General features: G+C 44.0%; 4 protein-coding genes across 4 annotated transcripts; 1 reads left to right on the top strand and 3 right to left on the bottom strand.

The window, feature by feature from the left end:
• Positions 1-1,406: 1,406 nt before the first annotated feature.
• Positions 1,407-3,632, bottom strand: fndc10 (fibronectin type III domain containing 10). The gene is made up of 2 exons (XM_084034170.1): positions 3,319-3,632; positions 1,407-3,156 (listed from the first exon to the last, which is right to left on the bottom strand). Exon 2 carries the CDS (start codon positions 3,002-3,004, stop codon positions 1,964-1,966), a length of 1,041 nt encoding a protein of 346 aa, XP_083890296.1. The 5' UTR covers positions 3,005-3,156; positions 3,319-3,632; the 3' UTR covers positions 1,407-1,963.
• Positions 3,633-4,857: 1,225 nt separating this feature from the next.
• On the top strand, positions 4,858-6,373 carry ora4 (olfactory receptor class A related 4). Its single transcript, XM_084034145.1, has 3 exons — positions 4,858-5,116; positions 5,205-6,211; positions 6,259-6,373. Exons 1-2 carry the CDS (start codon positions 5,030-5,032, stop codon positions 6,174-6,176), a joined length of 1,059 nt encoding a protein of 352 aa, XP_083890271.1. The 5' UTR covers positions 4,858-5,029; the 3' UTR covers positions 6,177-6,211; positions 6,259-6,373.
• Positions 6,374-7,237: 864 nt separating this feature from the next.
• On the bottom strand, positions 7,238-9,680 carry ora3.1 (olfactory receptor class A related 3, tandem duplicate 1). The gene is made up of 4 exons (XM_084034179.1): positions 8,732-9,680; positions 8,282-8,545; positions 7,643-7,888; positions 7,238-7,464 (listed from the first exon to the last, which is right to left on the bottom strand). Exons 1-4 carry the CDS (start codon positions 9,020-9,022, stop codon positions 7,252-7,254), a joined length of 1,014 nt encoding a protein of 337 aa, XP_083890305.1. The 5' UTR covers positions 9,023-9,680; the 3' UTR covers positions 7,238-7,251.
• Positions 9,681-9,851: 171 nt separating this feature from the next.
• On the bottom strand, positions 9,852-18,740 carry LOC311029136 (von Willebrand factor A domain-containing protein 1-like). Its single transcript, XM_084034102.1, has 5 exons — positions 17,932-18,740; positions 13,907-14,446; positions 13,495-13,773; positions 12,890-13,165; positions 9,852-12,728 (listed from the first exon to the last, which is right to left on the bottom strand). The coding sequence occupies exons 1-5, from the start codon at positions 18,011-18,013 to the stop codon at positions 12,430-12,432; spliced, it is 1,476 nt and encodes a 491-aa protein (XP_083890228.1). The 5' UTR covers positions 18,014-18,740; the 3' UTR covers positions 9,852-12,429.
• Between the last annotated feature and the right edge of the window lie 1,594 nt (positions 18,741-20,334).

The raw sequence follows: 20,334 nt of genomic DNA, 5'->3' as shown, positions 1-20,334 counted from the left end.
TGGTGTACTACAGCTTTATGAAGTGATGTCATCCGAGGGCGGTGTTTCCGAGTCGCACGCCGGGGGGAAATGGAGCAACGTTGACGTGACGTCAATGAAAAAAAAACAACCGTGGTGGTGAGAAATTATTTTCCTCAATCTATGTACCCTATATAACATATTTGCAGCTAAATGTATGATTTATATGTGTTTTCCATGTAAAAGATACAGAAAAAACGAATTTAGGTTTAACAATTTATAAATAATATTAATTTGAATGTCTTTGAAATAGCCTACATCTTTATGCTACATTCAAAGTGGCCATGAAAAAACATTCTTCCAAAAACCGAGAGATTCTGTGATTCAGATCTAACAAGAGTAAATACTGACGTTGCTGCTGAAAAACACAAAATACAAAAGTTGCTTTATTTGATTACAGTATCTATTTCTCCCTTTAATGTTAAATAGGCTACCAATATATGTTGAGCTCATCTTATACATACATTCTACCTCCATGATGTTGATGATGATGTGCATACGTTCCCCAGTATTTGTGTTACTGCATCTGTAATGTATATATAATAGCAGCAACATTTTTTTTTTTTAAATGTATCATATTGTGCTTTGGTGTGTAAATTTTCACCACTGGACTTAGGCTATTCAGTGTTTTCTTTGTTGCATATCCTGAGGTTACATAATTTTTTTAAACCCATTTCCATATCAATATTGCTATAATGTTGCATACCATGATAGATGATGCATATTGCAGACTCCTGATCTGATCATAAGGGATTTTTTATCCAGTTTGACCATCCAGAAGGTTTCAGGCCCAATTAAAAAAAAAAAAAAAATGATGGGGTCAAGCCCTTTGACTGACCTGCATTAGACTCCTATAGTGAGGGTTCTTGTTTTTTTTAATTTTTTAATATTGTTTTTATTTTCATTTTTAATTTAAAGGAAAACAGACATAACAGTAACAACAACAGTAACAACACCCCGGCTCAGACACGTAAAATTAAATTAGAAAAGAAAAATACCTATGACTTTAGTAAGCACACATACACATAGATGAGTGCATAAACAAATATACAGTAAGGCTACCAGTTATTTGTCATCTGTCCTGGTCTCATCCAGGTAGGCAAGGAAGGGGCCCCAAATAGCCCAAAAATTTCCAATTGAATTAGTCCTTGTGAACCTGAGTCTTTCCATTTGTATGGTTGAGGCCATGTCAGCCAACCACCTCTGAAAACAAGGGGGAGACGTCGACTTCCACTCCAGTAGGATTAGCCTTTTTGCAATTGAGGGTTCTTGTTTATCCAGATATTATGAATTCCTTTCTGTTGTTGATTCTTTAAAATTGTTGAGGGATGTGAGGCCTAACACAAGCATGCACTGCCCTACGTGAGAAAAACAAGGACAGCTGTAAAGTATTACAAATGACCTCATGGTACTTTATTCAGTGACAGCAGGACATAGAGTCATTCTAACTTAAAATGTTTGGCACAGTATTTGGAGATTGTACACCAGATTGTATTGCCTTTCACAAAATGGTACAAGTATATACTGTTGGCAGAACTAAAACAAAACTAGATGACAGGGTGGTTTAATCAAATGATAAAAGATGTTCCCCCTTTGTCACAGCAAGGACAGGACAGGTCTGGACACTTTCACAGGCTGCACATGTATGCACTCAAAGCCATTTCATTAATTGTATTGCTGATTAAACACTGCCAGCATACAGATGAACGGACTCAATCACAGAGAGCCTTGAACAAAAACACAACACAGTAAACTACTGTAAATGCAGATTATCAGTACTTTTGGTTCAGTGCATCCTCGCAGAGGTCGACAAAGCCACTGCAGCTTGTGCTTCAATTCAGTCATAACAGGTGTGTATATCATTATGTTGCCGTTGTTATTGAGTGATGTGAGATAATGTATGGTCTTATATTTACTAACAGTGCATCTTGGACTCAGTGTCACATCAGTGGCGCGAGTGGGTGCGGTAGGAGTATGTGTGTTGTGTCGCAGGGCTCATGATGTTTTCTGTGATGTATGCCACCAGCAAGCAAATGATGACCAGCATCACGCAAATAGCTCCCCCAACCGTTGTCATGGCAATCACAATGTCCTGCATCCCAGACGGCGGCAGGGTGAACTCGACGCAGTCCTGCTGGTCTCCTTTCTTAGCCGGATCGGAGCGGGCCAGGGAGCGCAGGCAAAGGCGGTAGGGGATGTTCTCGTGCAGCTCGGTCAGAAGGAAGTCCCTGCAGTCAAATCCAAGATGGACCCCGGCGCACTCGAACTGAGTGAAGCTCCCGTTCCACCAGCAGCTCAACTCGTAGCCTCCCCGCCTGTGGCGTCGGCCGCTGAAAACAGTGTTTGATCTCAGAGTTTCCTCTCTTGTCACGTTTGTCCCCGGGTCCCCACTGCTCCTCCGACCAGCTGCAGTCTCTTTCGTCTTCATGTCTTGGCCCGTCATCGTTGACTCTCCCTCATTGGTCCACTGTAACAGCACGCTGCCATTGATGAGAATATTGGCCACCAGTTTCCCCAAAGACGCCACCATCCTGCAGTCTCCCTTATGACACTCGTAGCCAAAGAGTGTGTGTCGGAAACACAGCTGCCCCCCGATGCCTCCCTCGATCACTCGGTAGGCACACAGTGATGACACCCCTTCCTCCTGGCTCCAGTCCGGTGCCCTGCCAGACCCTCCGGATATCACCGTAGTAACATCGCCTCTGCTGCTGTTGAAAGACAAGCCATTCACTTTGTCTGTTGCCTCTTTCTGCTTTGGTGATGGCCTACTTTCGTGGCGGCGATGGCCATAGTTGGAACTGATGTTAGTCTGTTTGAGCCAGTTCTGGGTCCCCAGACGATCCCTGCCTCCAGCGTCTGATGGGGACGTTGCTGTGAGCGATGCTGAGCTGCTGCGATGAAATCTGCTGGAGCCGGCCGCCCGGTGTAACGCGCAGAGCAGGAGCGCCGACAAGGCGAGCAGTGATGGTCGTTGTTGGCTTTTCATCTCACTTCCTCTCGTCGAATGATTTCTCCTCACAGTGGATCAGACGGACGAGGCGGGCTGATGGCTGCCATAAGATCAGCTCCGCTTCAGCGCACACGACGAAATCCGCGTGAAACAGGACAGCTCGTCCACGGCCGAGAGGAGCGATGCATCTGCGACAGAAATAACATTCAGTCATTACGGCCATCCTGTCAGTGAGAGATCCGAGTGTGACCTTGGATAAGCTCGCAGCACCAAGTTAATAAAGCCTGAACGGCGATACAAGTCTCAGCTTTCGACACGCAGGCATTTATTGTGAAATAAAAAGCACTCACTTGTTTCGGTGGGGCGAGAGGACCCGGCTATCGTGCCATCAGATCCCTTTCTCTCTGTCTGGCTTGGCGTAAAAGCTTTGATGCCCGCTGTGCGAAAGTGCACGTGGGGGAGCGCGCGCACCGGTGCGCTTGAGCGCGTGGGTGCGTGCACCGAATATTTGTAGTCGTCAACAGTCGATTTGTGAGTCATCATCCTACACGGTGCTTCAGGTGTCTGTCAGTAAGGGAGAGAACAGAGGGACTCTACTCGAGTCCTGGTAATCGGATCCGGATCACAGCTGCTGGGCCTCATGTGCACCTTCACGCAAAACCCATCTCATAACAAGTTTAGAGGACATTATTTAGCTTTAAAAAATGAAATAAATATTCTGTAATCATATATTTTAGCCATTGTTTTGATAATGTGGGGATGCAAATGACTCAAATTTACTTTTCAATATAGAAAGCACAGCTTTTTCTGGTTGCAGTTTCAAATACTTTAATGTTTAACCTTGGTGTCGTGTCGTTTTCTGATGAGGGCTACTTCATGTTTTACTTCATGCTTCATGTAAACACAGTTGCCGTTTATGGTTTACTTCTGGTGCCTCCCTGCTCTCACCGTTGGCATGCAATGATGTCAATCTCTGTCAGAATTTACATATCCCATATTTTTGCAAGACAGCAAGTAGTTGTTCCTGACTTCTCCTGTTAGATTTACTTCAGTAAATGTTGTTTATAGAAGGGGTGAGGATATAGTTTGTGTTGGACTAATTGCAATGAGAGATCTTCCAGTCGTTTTGATGGTGGCCCTGATGCCCCTGGTGGCCCTGATGGTAATAACAAATAGAGCCTCAAAAGTTATCACATAATTATACTCTCTGACATCCTCAAAACATTCTAATCCTCACAAAGGCAGGAATGTGTGTAGGGATATTTCTTATTGCAGTGGGAGTAACTATAATTGTGCCCATAACCTGTACATGCAGTATTCTGACATAGAGCATATTAGAGAGGTCTTATAAGGCAAAAGGGCCCAACCCATATGTTTTCAGTAAAAAACCATCATGAACAAAGAGCACCTAATTATCAGCAGTAATAAACAAAAATGCACGATCAAGATATATCATTGTTCTCCACAATACATGAGAGATTATTATCAAAGCAATAATTGCCTCGTGCGGAGCGAGAAACTTGGCAACTCGGTAAACAACTAGTACCAAGGGAGAGAATGAATAGCTGACTTATAGGAGAAATAATGCCGCGTCAGTGGGCCTGACACTAGCTCCACCTGTCCCTTGAAGGTCGTACGGGGTAATTGGTTAAACCAATGTAATCCGCCGTCATAGTTAAGTGATGATTTAGCATGAAGCGTTTAATGGGAGCACAACTTATGACACGCCTGTTGAGCCGATCGCTCGTGTCGAGAGTCAGCATTGTGTTTGCAGTTGGTCTGTGATGCGGTGAGAATTATGTGGAAAAGGCCTGCCTCTGCATGTGTGCTCAGAGCATCAACACATCAGGTTAAATTGGCCGTGACCCTGCTCGCTGAGGTTGAAACCTTCTCTGTGACACATCTATTCGTGTGTTTGTGTGTGCAAATATATAAAAACGCCACGAGGACCATTAGCAGCGGTAGTGTTGCATGAGAAGCCTTGATGTTTCACTCTGACTCTCAGGCACACGCTCGTCCCAAAGAAAAAGCAGACCATGTCTCCATGCACAGGATGAGGCCATGTCAGAGGTCCTCACTGTAGAGGCTATTTTGTTTGGGCTCTTGGTCTTCTCTGGCATCCTGGGGAACATCTTTGTCATCCACGTGGTGAGATAATACACAGAACTCTGTTTGCTGATTGAGGGGAATGTTTTGGTCAGGGTTTTGTCTCAGTCTGTCTTGCTTATACTCTCAGGTGCTTCAGTCAGCCATCGAGAGTCCATCTCGGAGACTCCCTCCCTCTGACACTATCTTGGTGCACCTGTCACTGGCCAATCTGCTGACCTCACTTTTCCGCACAGTGCCCATCTTTGTCTCAGACCTGGGTTTGGACGTGTCTCTGTCTCCGGTCTGGTGCAGGATCTTCATGCTGCTCTGGGTGTGGTGGCGAGCTGTGGGCTGTTGGGTGACTCTAGCACTTAGCGTCTTCCACTGCGCCACCCTGAGGCGACAGCACATGGCCTTTGGACCTCTCGTACAGCAGAGGGAGAGGCGGCGGGTTTGGATTGTTCTGGCGCTGGTGTGGGGGGCGAACCTGGCCTTCTCGATCCCAGCTCTGGTGTACAGCACTCATGTTCACGGCAACGCCACTGTGGAGCTGATGGTGATCAGCTGCACCACCAGGCCTCTCCTGGGCTGTATCTGGGAGTTCCCCTCCGACCAACAGGGCTCGGCCTTCGCCTCCTCCTCGCTCGCACTCAATGAGGTGTTGCCACTGGTGCTGATGGTTTGCACCAACCTGGCCACGCTTCATGCTCTGGCAAAACACATCCGAGCTGTAACCTCGGGGGGGGATGGAACCCAAGGGGAGATGGACAAACATGTGTCCACCGAGCGCAAAGCAGCTAACGTGATCATGTCGCTGGTGACGCTCTTTGTGGTCTGCTGGGCGCTGCAGGTTGCGGCGGTGACGTACTACAACCACGATGGGGGACACCACGCTGAAGGGCTGCTGACTGTGGCCCACTTCTCTGCCTCGCTGTTTGTGGGATTCAGTCCCATGGTGGTGGCCCTGGGACACGGCAAGCTGAGGAGGAGAATCACGAGTATGATCCTGATCTGGTCTAAAGTTCTTAAATGTCACAGGGAGGGCAACGACGAGGGGGGTAAATCCCCAAAGACCAAAGGAAATAAGGGGAAACAAACTGTTTTTATTCTTCAAAAATAGAGAAGGTCCAAGCAAACAAATGATGGAAGCAAAGTGTGACTGCATTGATACTAAAGTAATGAAGAAATACTAAAATATACAGCAGAAAAAGCATCGATACATCCTCAATTTGAATCCAGAGGCACCATACTGCATGCTTTCTCTGGACAGAACTGTTGTCAAGTATTATTTTAGCTTATTTTGACATATTTCAAGCCATATGGAATGCCGTATGTTAGCTTAGCTCAGAAATCATTACAGTGTAATCAAGCAGGTTGCAAGTTGAAACTAGTTTATGCAATCCAATGTTATGTTGCTTCTTTGTTCTTTCTTTTTGGCTGAGATGTATTATAATGATCCTTTAAGTTTAAGCCAATATCAAAGTATGTCTCAATAGGCTTTACAAGCTTAAAATAAAAACCTTCCAACGGCTCAAACTCAATCCATCTACGCCAACGAAAAAAAAAAAGTGTTGGCCACAGGAAAAACTAGAGGACATTTGGGGAAGTAACCCAGTGATCCTCAAATGTTTGTTTTGCTGTCCAGTACATTTTAATAAGTTGTCTATTTATCTTTAATCATTGTAGTCAACATCTCGTCTTATACATAGGGTGATAAATAGTGCTAATAGAAGCACCACTAGGCCACTCTCTTAATTAAATAACCTTTTATGAAACTGCATCTTGTTCATGACCTTTTATACGCTTCAAAAGCTCCATTAACATCACTGTTTAAAAGACAGAACTGTTGATAACTGTGATATTGCTTTCAAATCACATCCATTCAACACTAAGCTGATACAGCAAACTGTTAGACCCACATATTGGCAGGGCAACTCATGTAAACATATTGCATTAAAGTAAATAAGCGGTTTTGATGGTGGTTTTATTTTATTTTGACCATTTTTTTAGACATTAAAATCAAGACATAATCACATATTGAATGAATTGGATCATGTAGCACAAACCCTCACCTTAATGACTTTTTTTTGCACATTAAATTACATGTTCATACATATAACCACGACCTTCCTATTATTATTTAGTGAAAATTAAGTAATAATAATGGTTTATGATTAGCAGTATTGTGTGAGCTGTCAGTGAGAGAGCATTGACTTAACGAAAGAACGCAGCCGCCGGTGGCCAACAGCCAGAACAGCAGGGGACATGGCGATGAATATGATGTTGGCAAAACGGGCGATGACCAGAAGAAACTCCGCAGAGGAGCCACGGTTGTAGTTGAAATAGTTAACAGAGATGATGCTGGTTCCCCAGGACGCAATGAAGAGCATTATGAGAGCAAGAATCACCTGCAGAAACACACGACACAAAAAATATAAGAAGTGAAACTATGTTGATCTCGAAAAATCATAAAAATGTAAAACAATTGATACACGTTTGTCTGACTCTGTGCATATATTAGTTCTCAGGTCAGCTTGTGGATTAACCTTTTTAATTGACCGTTTAATCCTCCCTCCTCTTCCTCACCTTGGCTGCTCGTCTCTCAGCAGGCACACGCTTTATGACGGGTGTATCTGTAAAAGAGCTCCGCATCCTGCCATGCGTGTAGAGCGTGTACAGGGATCCCAGGTTGGTGAAGGCCATGAGGATTATGGGAATGGTTTCATGGATCACCATAGATGTGGTGGCGTAGGCCAGGCCACTGTAGCTGGAGGGAAAGTTCCACACACAGCCCAGCAGGGGGCGCGTGGTGCTGCTCACCAGCATCAGGGTCTGTGAGAGGAGGAGGAGGAGGAAGATAGAGGTGTGGAGGAGGAAGAGGGTGGAGCAAACACTTAGTCAGCAATTTAGGGAGAGGAAGGTTCTCCCTTTTTGGTAATTCTACATTATGCAGCTCAAGATTGGATAACTTCATAATGAAAATACATAAATGCAACTTTGTTTGCTTGTTCATTGTGATGGATACACAATGAAAATAGGTTTTAAACGTGTGTTCACCTTATGCAGAAATGAATGGAAACCAGCATAGAATAGAAAAAAAATGAACATTTGTCAGACAGAGTAGCATGGTGGACAAAAAAACTAGCTGTGACTGAAACCTGCAGAACCACAGGTCTGGTCCTTTAATCTAAGCTGGTGCAGCCTCCTGTTGCAGCAAGCTCTCACCTCCGTGCTGTTACCGTCCCCACTAGTGGAAAAGATATGAGCAGGAATGGAGTAAGCAAAGTTGAGAAGCCAGATGAGGGCCAGACCCAGCAGCAGGTTCTTAGGAAGGCCCCGGGGCCCTTGAAGGCTCACGACATTAGGAGCCACACGCCTCAATGTCTGGAGGTGGAATGCGCTGAGGAAGAGCGTTGACCACACATTGACCGATCGCAGCCACACCCAGACGCCCATGAGGACCTGACACCACTCTTTGGATGAGTACAGCTGGAAGAGAAAGAGACATGTTCACAAATGTCCCCGCTAATATCCTGAAGTCACACTTCTCTCCCCGATACAAAGAGGTCTCTTTCACCAACCTTAGAGAAAGAACAGAAAAGAAGAAAGTCCAATCAACATAACATTTCAACTGTCAAGAGTAAAAAAAACAACGTGATCTTAAAGCCCACATACCTCAAGTCCCATGTCTGAGATGACGAGCAGCGTGTTCCTCATCACAGACACCAGCAGGTTGGAAAGGGCCATGTTAATGATGATGATGTCCGAGTTACGTCCCCCAATACGGTCCGTCAGTACACTCTTACCAATGACCCCGACCACAGTAGCATTACCCAAGACGCCCAGAACCACCAGCATGATGTAAAAGACCGTTTGCACAGGGGACACGGAGACACGGAGTCCCATCCCCACGAGCTCCATGTCTCCGTCCCCCTCCATCGTGCCGGTCGTTTCATCAACAACCATTTTAACAGCTGATGTGAAGTCTTAAAACGTATTCCATCTTCATCTCAATGTATGTCAGATGAATATAACTCAGCTGTCGTCCTCCATGCTGCCAGTACATTCACCCCACTGGTATTTTGTGCGTCTCTGTCTTTGCAGATGCAGCCAGCTAACTTAAGACCCTCCCTTTTGGGGCCGATGGAAGAAGGTGAGCGAACGTGTGTCATCACGACAAAAGCCTGACAGCGGAGGTGCCGTTGAGCAAGGGGTCGGTTGAGAGAACCCTTGGATGGCAGTCAGAAAGCAACACAATGTTTTATACCTGGGGGATCTTGAGGCGCAGGTTAATGAAACACAGGAGATTAATCAGCTTCCATGAATGAAATGTGCTTCCTTTGCAACTTGACTTGTTTCCCCATCACCCTCTGGGACGTCAAAGCCTTTTTTTTTTTCTTTGTGTGCATGTATGTTCTTGCTTGTGTGTGTGCTTTTCAACAAATAAGCAAAAATAACGACAGCACTAATAACGTTAATGTAATAAGGGTAAACCAAATCATGGTCTCCCTCCCAGTGAAAAATATGTTTACTGAACGGTTTGGGGTTTGTGTGTTCAAGTGAAGTAAAAAAAATAGGATGGAAAGTAACCTTTAATCACGCTAAAAGAAAAACCCTTAAATGAGGTCTCACAACAATAAGACCTGAAGTTCTCCCTTTAGGCAGTTAAGGCAATTTCTGATTGCAGCCAATGGCCACTAGATGGCCCCATAAACAACCAAATATTAGAGAGGAGATTTTAATTCAGAATTATACCCCCCCCCCCCCCCCCCAAACCAAAACAAAAAACATTTTACCAGACAAAGTCAGTAGTATACAGTTAAATACAAAGCAAGAACTTAAAAAAATATATTCACAGTGCAAATTCACTATTAGCACTAAACACTTCTGAGCATTTTACAGGAAATATAAACAGGATACAGATAATGTATGGAATAAGTAGATCGGAAGAGTCAGTAACATAAAATACAACAATCATCTGGATGCTTTACAATCACCACATTAGCTGACTGAGTGAAACCAAGAGAAAAGTTCATATTTTTCTGACTAATTTATGATCGACTTAAAAAATCAAAGCATTTGTTACTTTGGTCACAGATCAAAGAAAAAAGATTATTCCAATATATTTTATAGCATGAATCCCTAGTCCCTAGCACTGTCGCCTCGAAGTGAGAGGGTCCCGGGTTCGATTCCCGGGTCGGGCCCTGGGTTCTGTGTGGAGTTTGCATGTTCTCCCCGTGTCAGCGTAGGTTCTCTCCGGGTTCTCCGGCTTCCTCCCACAGTCCAAAGACATGCAGGATGGGGATAGGTTCATTGATGACTCTAAATGTCCCGTAGGTGTGAATGTGAGCGTGAATGGTTGTTTGTCTCTATATGTTAGCCCTGTGATAGACTGGCGTCCTGTCCAGGGTAAACCCTGCCTTCACACAATGACAGCTGGGATCGGCTCCAGCCCCCCCGCGACCCTGAATACAGGATAAAGTGGGAGATGATGGATGGATCACTCGTCCCTATATTTTTGAAAATAACTTTGTGTTAAATAACTTTTGTATATTATTGCTATTTGGATGATTTTCACAACAGAACACTGCTTTTATAAATTTCAAAGTGCTATACTTAACTGATAAAACATTAACAGGCGAGGTCATAATAGTCCTCTAATTTGGTATTCAATGGTGCTAATAATATACTCGAAAACTAGTATTTGAAGAAAAATAATACAATTTGTAAAAAGTAGTAAAGAAATGTGACTGTTAAACTCACCTATGATCCTATGACCTATGACCTATATCAATACAAACCTCTGAATTTATGCTCACATGATCATATCATGTTCTTTCCACCGATATGAATGAATAATGGAGTGAAAACTAAATGCAATTCAGCCTGATCATATATGCTTCTCAGGTGAGGCTGCACGTTATCACTTACATTTTTAATCGCGTGATTATGCTCTACAATCCACAACTCAGTAGTTATTTCATTTCTCAGCCGTGCTCAACCTTGGCCTTGTAAATATATAATTTACTGCTAGTAGGAGTGTGAACTAATGATGGGTGATACCAGTCATTTCAGGACAGTGAGGAAGGAATAGGGCAGCAGGACAGCACTTTACCTTAACTACATTTTAAAGGTGCAATGTGTAATGACTGACCAGCTAATTACGTCCCGCCGTCTCTGTAAATCTGACAAAACTGCTGAAACTGCTGCCTTACAATCTGTGGTTTACAATGAGCTTAGCTCAGTTTAGCAACACCATAGCTGCAGAAAAACAGCCACATCAAAACCAAATATTAATGCCATTTGTTTTTCAGTCTGGTTTGTATTGTCAATAGTTGCACTAAAGATGTGTTTTATTTAATGTAATGCAACTTGCAGCATCAAACTTCATCTCTTTACTTGCCAAGAGTGTTCTCCAGCGGGACCTTGTGCCGTCAACGTGAGGCCCGAGGACTGAATGACGGCTGGGACACAGTCCTGAGTTATGACGTATCACACGTGTGTAAATGGAGCTGCCATGTTCGGAGGGTTACAGCAGACGGCACTAGAATCAGTCAGCCAACAAGTGAAGACGTGGTTTTACTACACATGTTCTTGTACCACAGTGATAAAACACCATATCTCCTCTTTTAACGCTTACAAGACAGAACGGGCCGTGGCTAGCTGGTTAGCATGTTCATTTCAGTAGATATCTCTGCAAGACAATACATCTCTATCACAATATTTGACAACAACGTAACCTCTTCACATCATTCTGTTGATCATGTGGGTTCATTTTTTTAATGTTTCCATCTAATATTCTGTCCGGATCCCACACATTGAACCATTAAGAATGCTTCCAGGAAGAAGTTTCAGATATTTTCAAGTAATCACACCTGTAATTATGTCACAGTGCAATTTAAGAGTAGGTTGACATTACAGAATGATAATCATTATGATAAATATAAATTGCGCTTCATGTTCCTGCCTGATTAACTGAATGTTAGAAACTGGATGTTGGAACAAATGTGCGGTGCTGCGGTGGTTCAGCCTTCCTGCAAAGGTGATGATAAAAATGAATAATTATGTCAGATTTTGCTCAGAGAGCTGGGCTTATGTGATAAAGCCCTTTCTGTTACTGTAATTCATTCCAAGATGAACATTTGAACTTTGAATAATAAGATTCAGTTATCTCGTGCATCCAGCCCTCAAAATGCTCGGTTTCACCCACTATTGTTTCTCTCCAGCTGCCTGATTGCTGCAGATTGTGGTTGTTAACCCCAATGGCTAGACTCTATCAGAGAGAATCAAATGGGAAATGACACTCCCTCTGATGAACCACACCTGCTATGTGTGAACACAATACTAATACTAATACTAACACATAGTCATATTCAACTCAGCCCATCTGTGTGCCTCCCTGCAGTGCAGCATAACCCGTCTCCTCGGCCCTCGGCGTACAGCGGGGACACACACACTCGACTGCTTGGTGCGAGGTGGGACAGACGCGTCGAACGAGCACTAGGAGGCAGGTAGACGGAGGACATGGAGGGCTTTGAGGTGGAGCTGTGGGAGTTATCTGTCTCCCAGCTCAGCCAGTAGCCTTTCAAACCGTCCTGATGGGCCTGCCACGCCACCTCAACCTCCTGGTGCTCCACTGGGGTCAACTGGAGATCAGTGAGGGCTGGCAGAACTGAAAAACATACAGGAACGCGAGGGAAAGATTCAACAGCCTGTGAGTCAAGTAGGAATTCACAAATGGACTAAAAGGGAAATAAACAGAACAAATTCAATGTTTTTATCAACGACAAACCGAAAGACACAAAAAGTAATGCACTCAAAGTGAAAACGTACCCTCCTGAGTGCATGCCCGGACAGACATGGCTCGCTCTTTTCCATCCACATGAAGAGCGCTGACTGTGACCAGGTACTGAGTGCCCGGCTCCAGGCCGGTCAGCACCGTAGAGTTCTGCTGATTGGTCAACGTCACGTTGTGGACGTCTCCGCTTGGAATAGCTCCATACTCCACCATATACCTCTGGACTCGAGTCAGCTGCAGGGGCCCCCAGCTCACACGGATCTGACGGGGGCCAGAGTCTGACACGGAGACCACTGCTGGGCTTAAAACATCTGAGGGGAGAGGAGACAGACGGGGGCAAGATACAGGTACAGATGGGGAATAGTTGCAGCACATTAAGGTTCATTATAATGGTCTCAGGTCTAAACACAGTGTGCCTTACACAGATTGCTGCATCTGATAGCAGAGTTAGATTTTTAGTGTGCTTCACTAAATCAATAATGTGCTTAATGAAAACCTTAAATCTCAGGTCGCAGGAAAATTGGATTGTGCAAAATGATTGAAAACTAACAATAACAGCAACTGAATGGACCTTGTGGTGAGATTGTTCCTCTTCTATCATGAATGATTTAAAGGGGAAACCCCATTTAAATCCTCTCACCAGGAAGTGTGGTGAAGTTAACAGAGAGTGTGTTGAACAGCCTCTGGTTGGACTCTGGGCGGAGGGCGGCGGTGTAGGTGGTTTCAGGCTGCAGGTCGGTCAGCTCCGCCCAGCTGGACTGGCCCGGCAGAGTGCGTCTACGTTCAGTGTTGTTTTCCCGGATGGAGCTGTACGAGAGCTCGTAGAAACCGCTGCCTGTGCTCAGGACAGGACGCCACTGCAGCACAGCACTGTGGGAAGTCAAATGAACCACACGCAGCCGTTCTGCACGAATAATTTCTACAGATAAGGCAAGATGAGAGAAAAAGAGAGGGGGCAGAAGAAATGGAGGGAGGCTAATTTAGATGAAACTATAGAAACTTGGTAACTCTGGAAATATCTGCCTCACACACACACACACACACACACATACTGATAATGGCCTCCCTCAGGTCCTCTGTGATGATGTCGATGTTCTCTATGTCCACAGAGTAGAGGTGAGACTCCAGCGGAGGCGTCACTGCACGTTTTAACACCTGGTAGTTGCCATGTACCGTAGACACAGCTAAAACAGAAACCCCTCGCGCCTTTAGGTCAGACATGGGCTTGTCCACGTCTCCAGGCTGCACGCCATCCGTCAGCCACAATAGCACCTTGGGCACATCCGCGTCCGTCTCCGTCAGAAGCCGCTGGGCCACGCTGAGCGCCGCCACCGTGTTGGTGTCTCCCTGCAGCTGGCTGACGCTCCCCAGAGCTTTCTGCAGGCTCTCCTGACTGGTGTGGACGTCCAAGCCGAAGTCCAGAGTGGGCTTCGTGCCCACCTGCAGCAGCCCGACTCTCACGTGGCCACGGCCCAGTGAGAAGGGTCGGAGAAGCTCTGTGGCGAAGAGCAGCAGGCGAAGGAACTCGTAGTTCGTTACGCTTCCCGAAGAGTCCAGCAGGAGGAGAATGTCTCCCTCACAGCAGTTAAACACTGTACAACAGCAGGGAGAGCAGGAAGGTCAGAGTTAAAAGTGGTCATTCTTGTTTTGATTGACAGGGTTACTACGAGTCATCATTTTTTAAATGGATGCCATCAGAGAGGGGCAGAGGAAATATTGGCACATGATAAGCTTTATGTCGATATGAAGTACTTGTTGGCAAACAGTTACACATCCAGGACATGCAGAGTAACATAATCAATTATTTAGGGTCATGTTTTCGGCCAACTGGCAAATACAAGTCCAGTATTCACGATCTTTAACTCTTTGGCTGCTGAATGCTTCTTTATGTTCACCAGCTGGGCGTTTTACTTGTTTGCTTGTGTTCGGTTTGGAGCTGGGTGGGTAGCATACAGCATGTGTTTGGATTTGATTGGATTAGATTAGCACATAACACAACATAGTAACAAATAACAAGTAACAGGAATGACCACTAAGAATTAAAAAAAGGATTAAAAATATATGTTCGAAAAGCATAAGGCAGAAGTAAATAATAATGAACATTATGTTTATCACACATACACATTAATAACCATCTTCAAACACCCGTCTCTGAGAATATTTTTTCTTTGTGTTGTCAGGAAGTTTGTGAAATGTGTGCAGTCTTAAATTCTGGATCCATAAACTTCAAAGCAAGCGACTTTAAAAAGCGTTGTTTACTATCCTCAAGGATCTTCTTTAGTGTGCAGAATGGTGCGATGTGCTTTTCTACACCTTACCCCTTTGTGGAGGAGCAGCTGTCCACTGGGACTGAAAACGGAGCTCATCAGTGGTAAAAGTGAACATGAATATATTGGCAATAGCAGCTCCAACAGAACTCTTATTCCCCCCTTTTCTAGGCATTGGTTCAAGACACAGACGGCACGTTTTTACTTAATGCTTAACATAGAATTTTCATAAAATGGAGATACTAGAAACTGCTGGCATTGATTAATCATCCCATAATTACTTTATTAGTATCTCAGTCATATAACACCGATTTAAGGTATCTCAGGCAACACTGATCTCATTAATGTAAAGTAAATCACTAACCCACCATAAAAGGGACGCAGAGAGACTAAGAAAACGCATTTCCCCACATATTGGGATCTCTCCACTTGAATGAAAACGTACTTCCACCTTTTATAATTCCTCAGAAGTGTGCATGCTCCATTTCCTCATCGGAAATGATTTGTCTCTGTGTATTTATTGTCAATGAAAAGATGTTTTTATACCTGCAAGCGCCATCTTGTCCAATCAGATATCTGTCCGGTACATTTGGTGACTCACTCCGTTCTTCCTGGAGACTACTGAATGTTTCCTAACAATTCCACTCACTGCATCTGAGGTGGATTTTAAAGTGCTGTATGAACGTAAGACAAGTCATTTCTAAATGGTCCATTTCTAACTCCTTTGCAGAGCACACATGTTATTTTATTGTAGCAGTGGTTCATAATCATTAAACCCAACGTCTAAACGAAACAGAGAAGACGATGTTATTTGGATAAGAAGAAGAAGCCTCTGGGGACATTTTTATATGTATATATATATATATTATAGTAGTATAGATGAACTGCATGTTAATGCCTCCCGTGAAATTCGTTGAGTGCAATATTGACATCAACATCAGACAGATGGTCGACCATTCAGTCTGCAATGTATCAAAATCATCTAATCTCTTGGTGTAATCTTAACCGCGGGGGTTTTCTAATTTACCTAATAAGTCAACAAATCGACGATTGAACAATAGAGTTTACCTGAATTACTGAGATGATGAGACCAATTTAATTTAAGTTCAGCGCTGCATGGATCGGTGCCAGTTTTTTATCTCTTGTGTTTTCAGCCCCCATTCCACCCTTCAGATCTCTCACATCTGGCGATACGATAATCTGCTTCCTTGCTGAGGGTCACATGAGAAGATTGATATCACTCTCTGAATAAGATCAACGGGATCCAGCAGCTGGTTAGCTGAGCATTAAGACAGGGAAACGAGGCCTGCAGAGCCTCCACAAGCTCACTAATTAACATGTTATATCTTGTTTAATCTGAACATCTACACCCAACACACTGTTCTGTGGTTAAAGGTACACTCCGCCAATTTCATAAATAAAGGTGTGTTTACTAGACATGGGGAGTATATTACTACATGCTTGTTAAACAAGTAGCATGTCTTGACATGAGACGTGACTCTGCAGGATCTTTGTCACGTCTGAGGAAAATAACCCTGATGGCGTCAGTGATGTCATCAGCGTTATCTCAGTTTGGGCTAAAACAATTATAAGAGACACCCTGTGTATCAAACTTGGGTCGTGGGGTTTGAAAGACACATTCATCAGGCAGAAAGGGGCTAACCTGTGTTAGGGTTAGGGTTTGGGTTTAACCCATATAGCTAAAGGATAGGATACCTCCACCTCCCTTGCAACAAGTGTGAGCCCCTTTTTAAAAATAGCTGGAGTAGCCCTTTAAGACTCACTCAGGCACTCCTGCTCAGCTGATGTTTTATACACTGGGACTGGTAGACACACTTTACTTGCATATGTTTGTAATTTGGATGGAATACCTCCAGTGGTGTCATAATTTGGACAAGATGACATTTCCGTAGTTTGGTTCAGTTAGGGTTACACCCTGATCATTTCTTCCATAGGATGTCACATAAACAATGTCAGTCCAGCTCAGAAAACTGGCATCTTTTCCAGTTTAAACCTATAAAGAAAATCTGACATCATCTGACGAAGTATCCTGATCCTTTACTAGCAATACCACTTCTTTTTTTAAATAGACCATTAGAAATAAAAGTCCTGCATTCAACATCAAAATGTAAGCGCAGAACTATTCAAAACTTGGTACTGTAGTAATTTTACTTTTAGCTGTTACAAGTTTTAACTATTATTAATTGTACAGCTGTCAGATAAATAGTGGAGTAAAAGTACAATACAAATAGCCACTTAAAAAACTACTAGTAGTTTTACTAGTAGTAGCCTATGACACTAGGCTACTTTAGCCTATAAGATATGTCTTTCTCAGTGACTTTTCAAATGGAAGCCTGTAACAATGCTTATGTACACTACACTCATGATGATTATTAAACACCATTCTTACATATCGAGTAGCCTAGATCATCAACCGTGACCATATAAGACACACCCATTACATGCACTGTATTCAAAGTAATGAACCAGTGCAATGCACCAGCACACAATAGCTGCGTGGGGCAACACCGTCCGTGTGTTTAAACCAGTCTGATCCCGGCCTGATGCTACTTATTAAACACAGCGATGATCGTCCGCGTTCCTCTTTGACTCACCAAACACGTTTTAACCATAAAAGAGTTTAACTTTCAATCCAGCTTCCATTAACAAAACATCTACATTTCCTAATTGAACCCCGAAGAAGAGAGCGATCCCACACTGTCGATCGATGTATGCATTACTCGGTCCGTCTCGTGCTCGCGTGTCATTCGGCTGCGTGCACGCGCTGTTTCGTGGCGTCATCAACTCACCTGTGGCAGGTACATCAATTTGCATGTTGCTCCGCCGCAACATCGTCCCGAGAAGAAGGCACCGAAGCAAAAAGCCCTTCATCCTCCCAAAATGGTCAGAAGCAGGTGGAACAGCCGAGCCCGGGTCCTCCTTCACCGGTTTCCATCGCACGGATCTCTCTCACGGTTGCTCCTCTCTGCGTTATTACGCGCCTCTCTCGCCCTCCGCAGGATTTTTCTGTTTGCGCGTCTTGCAAACTTTTCTCCAGCAAACACCTGCGTCACACCTATGCGCTACGATTACCTCTCTCTCAGTCTGAGACTTTCTCTATAGTCCAGATTCCTCCTCCTCCTCTGCTGAGCAATAACACAGTGTTACTCTTAGCTGGGGTTTGGTCTCGGGGCTTTCTATGTTCTATTGATGATTGCCGTTTCCTCCTACTGCAATCTCCTCAGGCCAGGGGTCATCACACTCACTCATTCATACAAACATGCAGGCACCTGAGCAAATAAGACACCCAGGCTCTGTGTCCCCAGGGTCCCATGCCAAAATTAAATCTCTGCTGCTGCTGCTGCAAGATGCAAAATGATCTCATCTGTTTTCCCTCGACATCATCTTGCGCTGGACAGTGAAACAGATCCGGTCTTCCTTTTCTCTCGGGGACGCCCTGGAAGCCCTTCAGGCTGAGCACACAGTTGGACCCCTCTTTGGGAAACAGTAACAGGGCACCCATTCGGATCAGGGGATGGCAAGGAGACCCATTCAGCCCGTCCATTAGTCGGGATTAGAGTAAATTCCACAGCTGCTACTTATCAGAAAGATATCAAGTGCAGCCTATTGACATACTCTTACAGTCTACTATACAGATGGAGATGAAAATGTGCTGCGTGTGCCAAGACGGAGCTTCTGTTACTTCTCTGGAATTAATGTGGATCATTTGCTCGTATGTGAGTGCGTTTTTTATTGTGTTCACTTGGACGGGGGTGTGCAGGGTGCAGGGTGCAGGGTGCAGGGTGGGGCACGAAGGTGAAAGATAATGTTTTCAAGAGGACATATTTTGATCCTTTCTTTTGATACAAAGCACCTTTGCTTACATACCAGACTGGAATCTCAGACGGATGCTGTTCTTTTCATTTTGGTTCACAATGGATTAATGATGATGCTTGAAGGACATCTTGTGTGTTGCCTTCATCTTTTAAAAAAAAAGCAGTTCACATTAAAGGACCAGTTCTATACTTCTCTTGGAGAGTTAGAAGAGAAGATGGATAGATTCCACTCTTGTGTCTTCAGGCTCAATGTGTCTGGTATATACTGTGAGCAGATGGTTAGTTAACCTGTAAGGTCACAAAACAAAATTACTACAAATTACACAAACATGATATAACATGTTGATTAGTGAGCTTTAGAGGTTCTAGGTGAATGTTGTTACCTTTGAGACCAGCAGGCTATTTCCCTTCAGTCTTTACAGTGAGCTAAGATAATAGGGTTTGGCTCCAAAGTGCTGCTGCGGTGGTGAAATATGTTTTAGACAAGAACATGATTTACATGTTTACAGTGCAAACAAAGAACGGTGTTTTTTATTTTCTTCAACTTGACAAATAACATCCGCCACAAAAATGTTCCCCTTCTGAATTACAGCTAGAGTAAGGCTTATGGTGATAAATATTACTAACTGCTAAAACAGTATGACGATTGTTTGTTCATACTGTATAGAATTAGCATTTAGTGTGGTTTTGGGACACGGCTTGATCTTATGAAGTTTTAACCATTTTTCCTGTCCATCCTCGGTTATATTAGACGGTCTAACGCTTAAAATCAATCAATCAATCAATCAACCAATCAACCAATTAATCAATCAATCAATCACCATCAGTAACAGCTTGCTATAACCTCATCCTCCACTTGGTACAGTTTCACCTCCACTTGAAACATTAATGTTTGATTTTCATGGCTACGTGTATAATAAGTGAGACATTAACTCACATAAGATGCCAACTATGTGTGTGTGTGTGTGTGTGTGTGTGTGTGTGTGTGTGTGTGTGTGTGTGTGTGTGTGTGTGTGTGTGTGTGTGTGTTCACGTGTTCCCACTCCCAACTCAATTAAAAGCCTGTGTCAGCAGTTGGTTGTTATAAATTCCTTCTGTGCATGAAGCATGAAGACTTACATGATGAAGGAACTAGCAGCACGTCATCCTTCACATTGTAAAAAAAACTCACCACAGTCTGGTTGTGCACAAAGTAGGGAGATGTGCTATTAAAAATCAATTTTCTTAACACCATGTTGATGAGCTCTGCTCCTGCCGAGGAGTCCAGCTGATTAACTCCCAGATTAATGTGCTGTCAGCGTTCCACACAAATGAACAGGTTTGGTTATCACGACAGCACAGCGATACTCTCTATGAGGGAGAGGAATTCAGTGGGAA

This window comes from Eutrigla gurnardus, assembly GCF_963514095.1.
Source record: "Eutrigla gurnardus genome assembly, chromosome: 2".
Lineage (NCBI taxonomy): Eukaryota > Metazoa > Chordata > Actinopteri > Perciformes > Triglidae > Eutrigla > Eutrigla gurnardus.
This window is presented reverse-complemented; position numbering and strand designations above follow the sequence as displayed.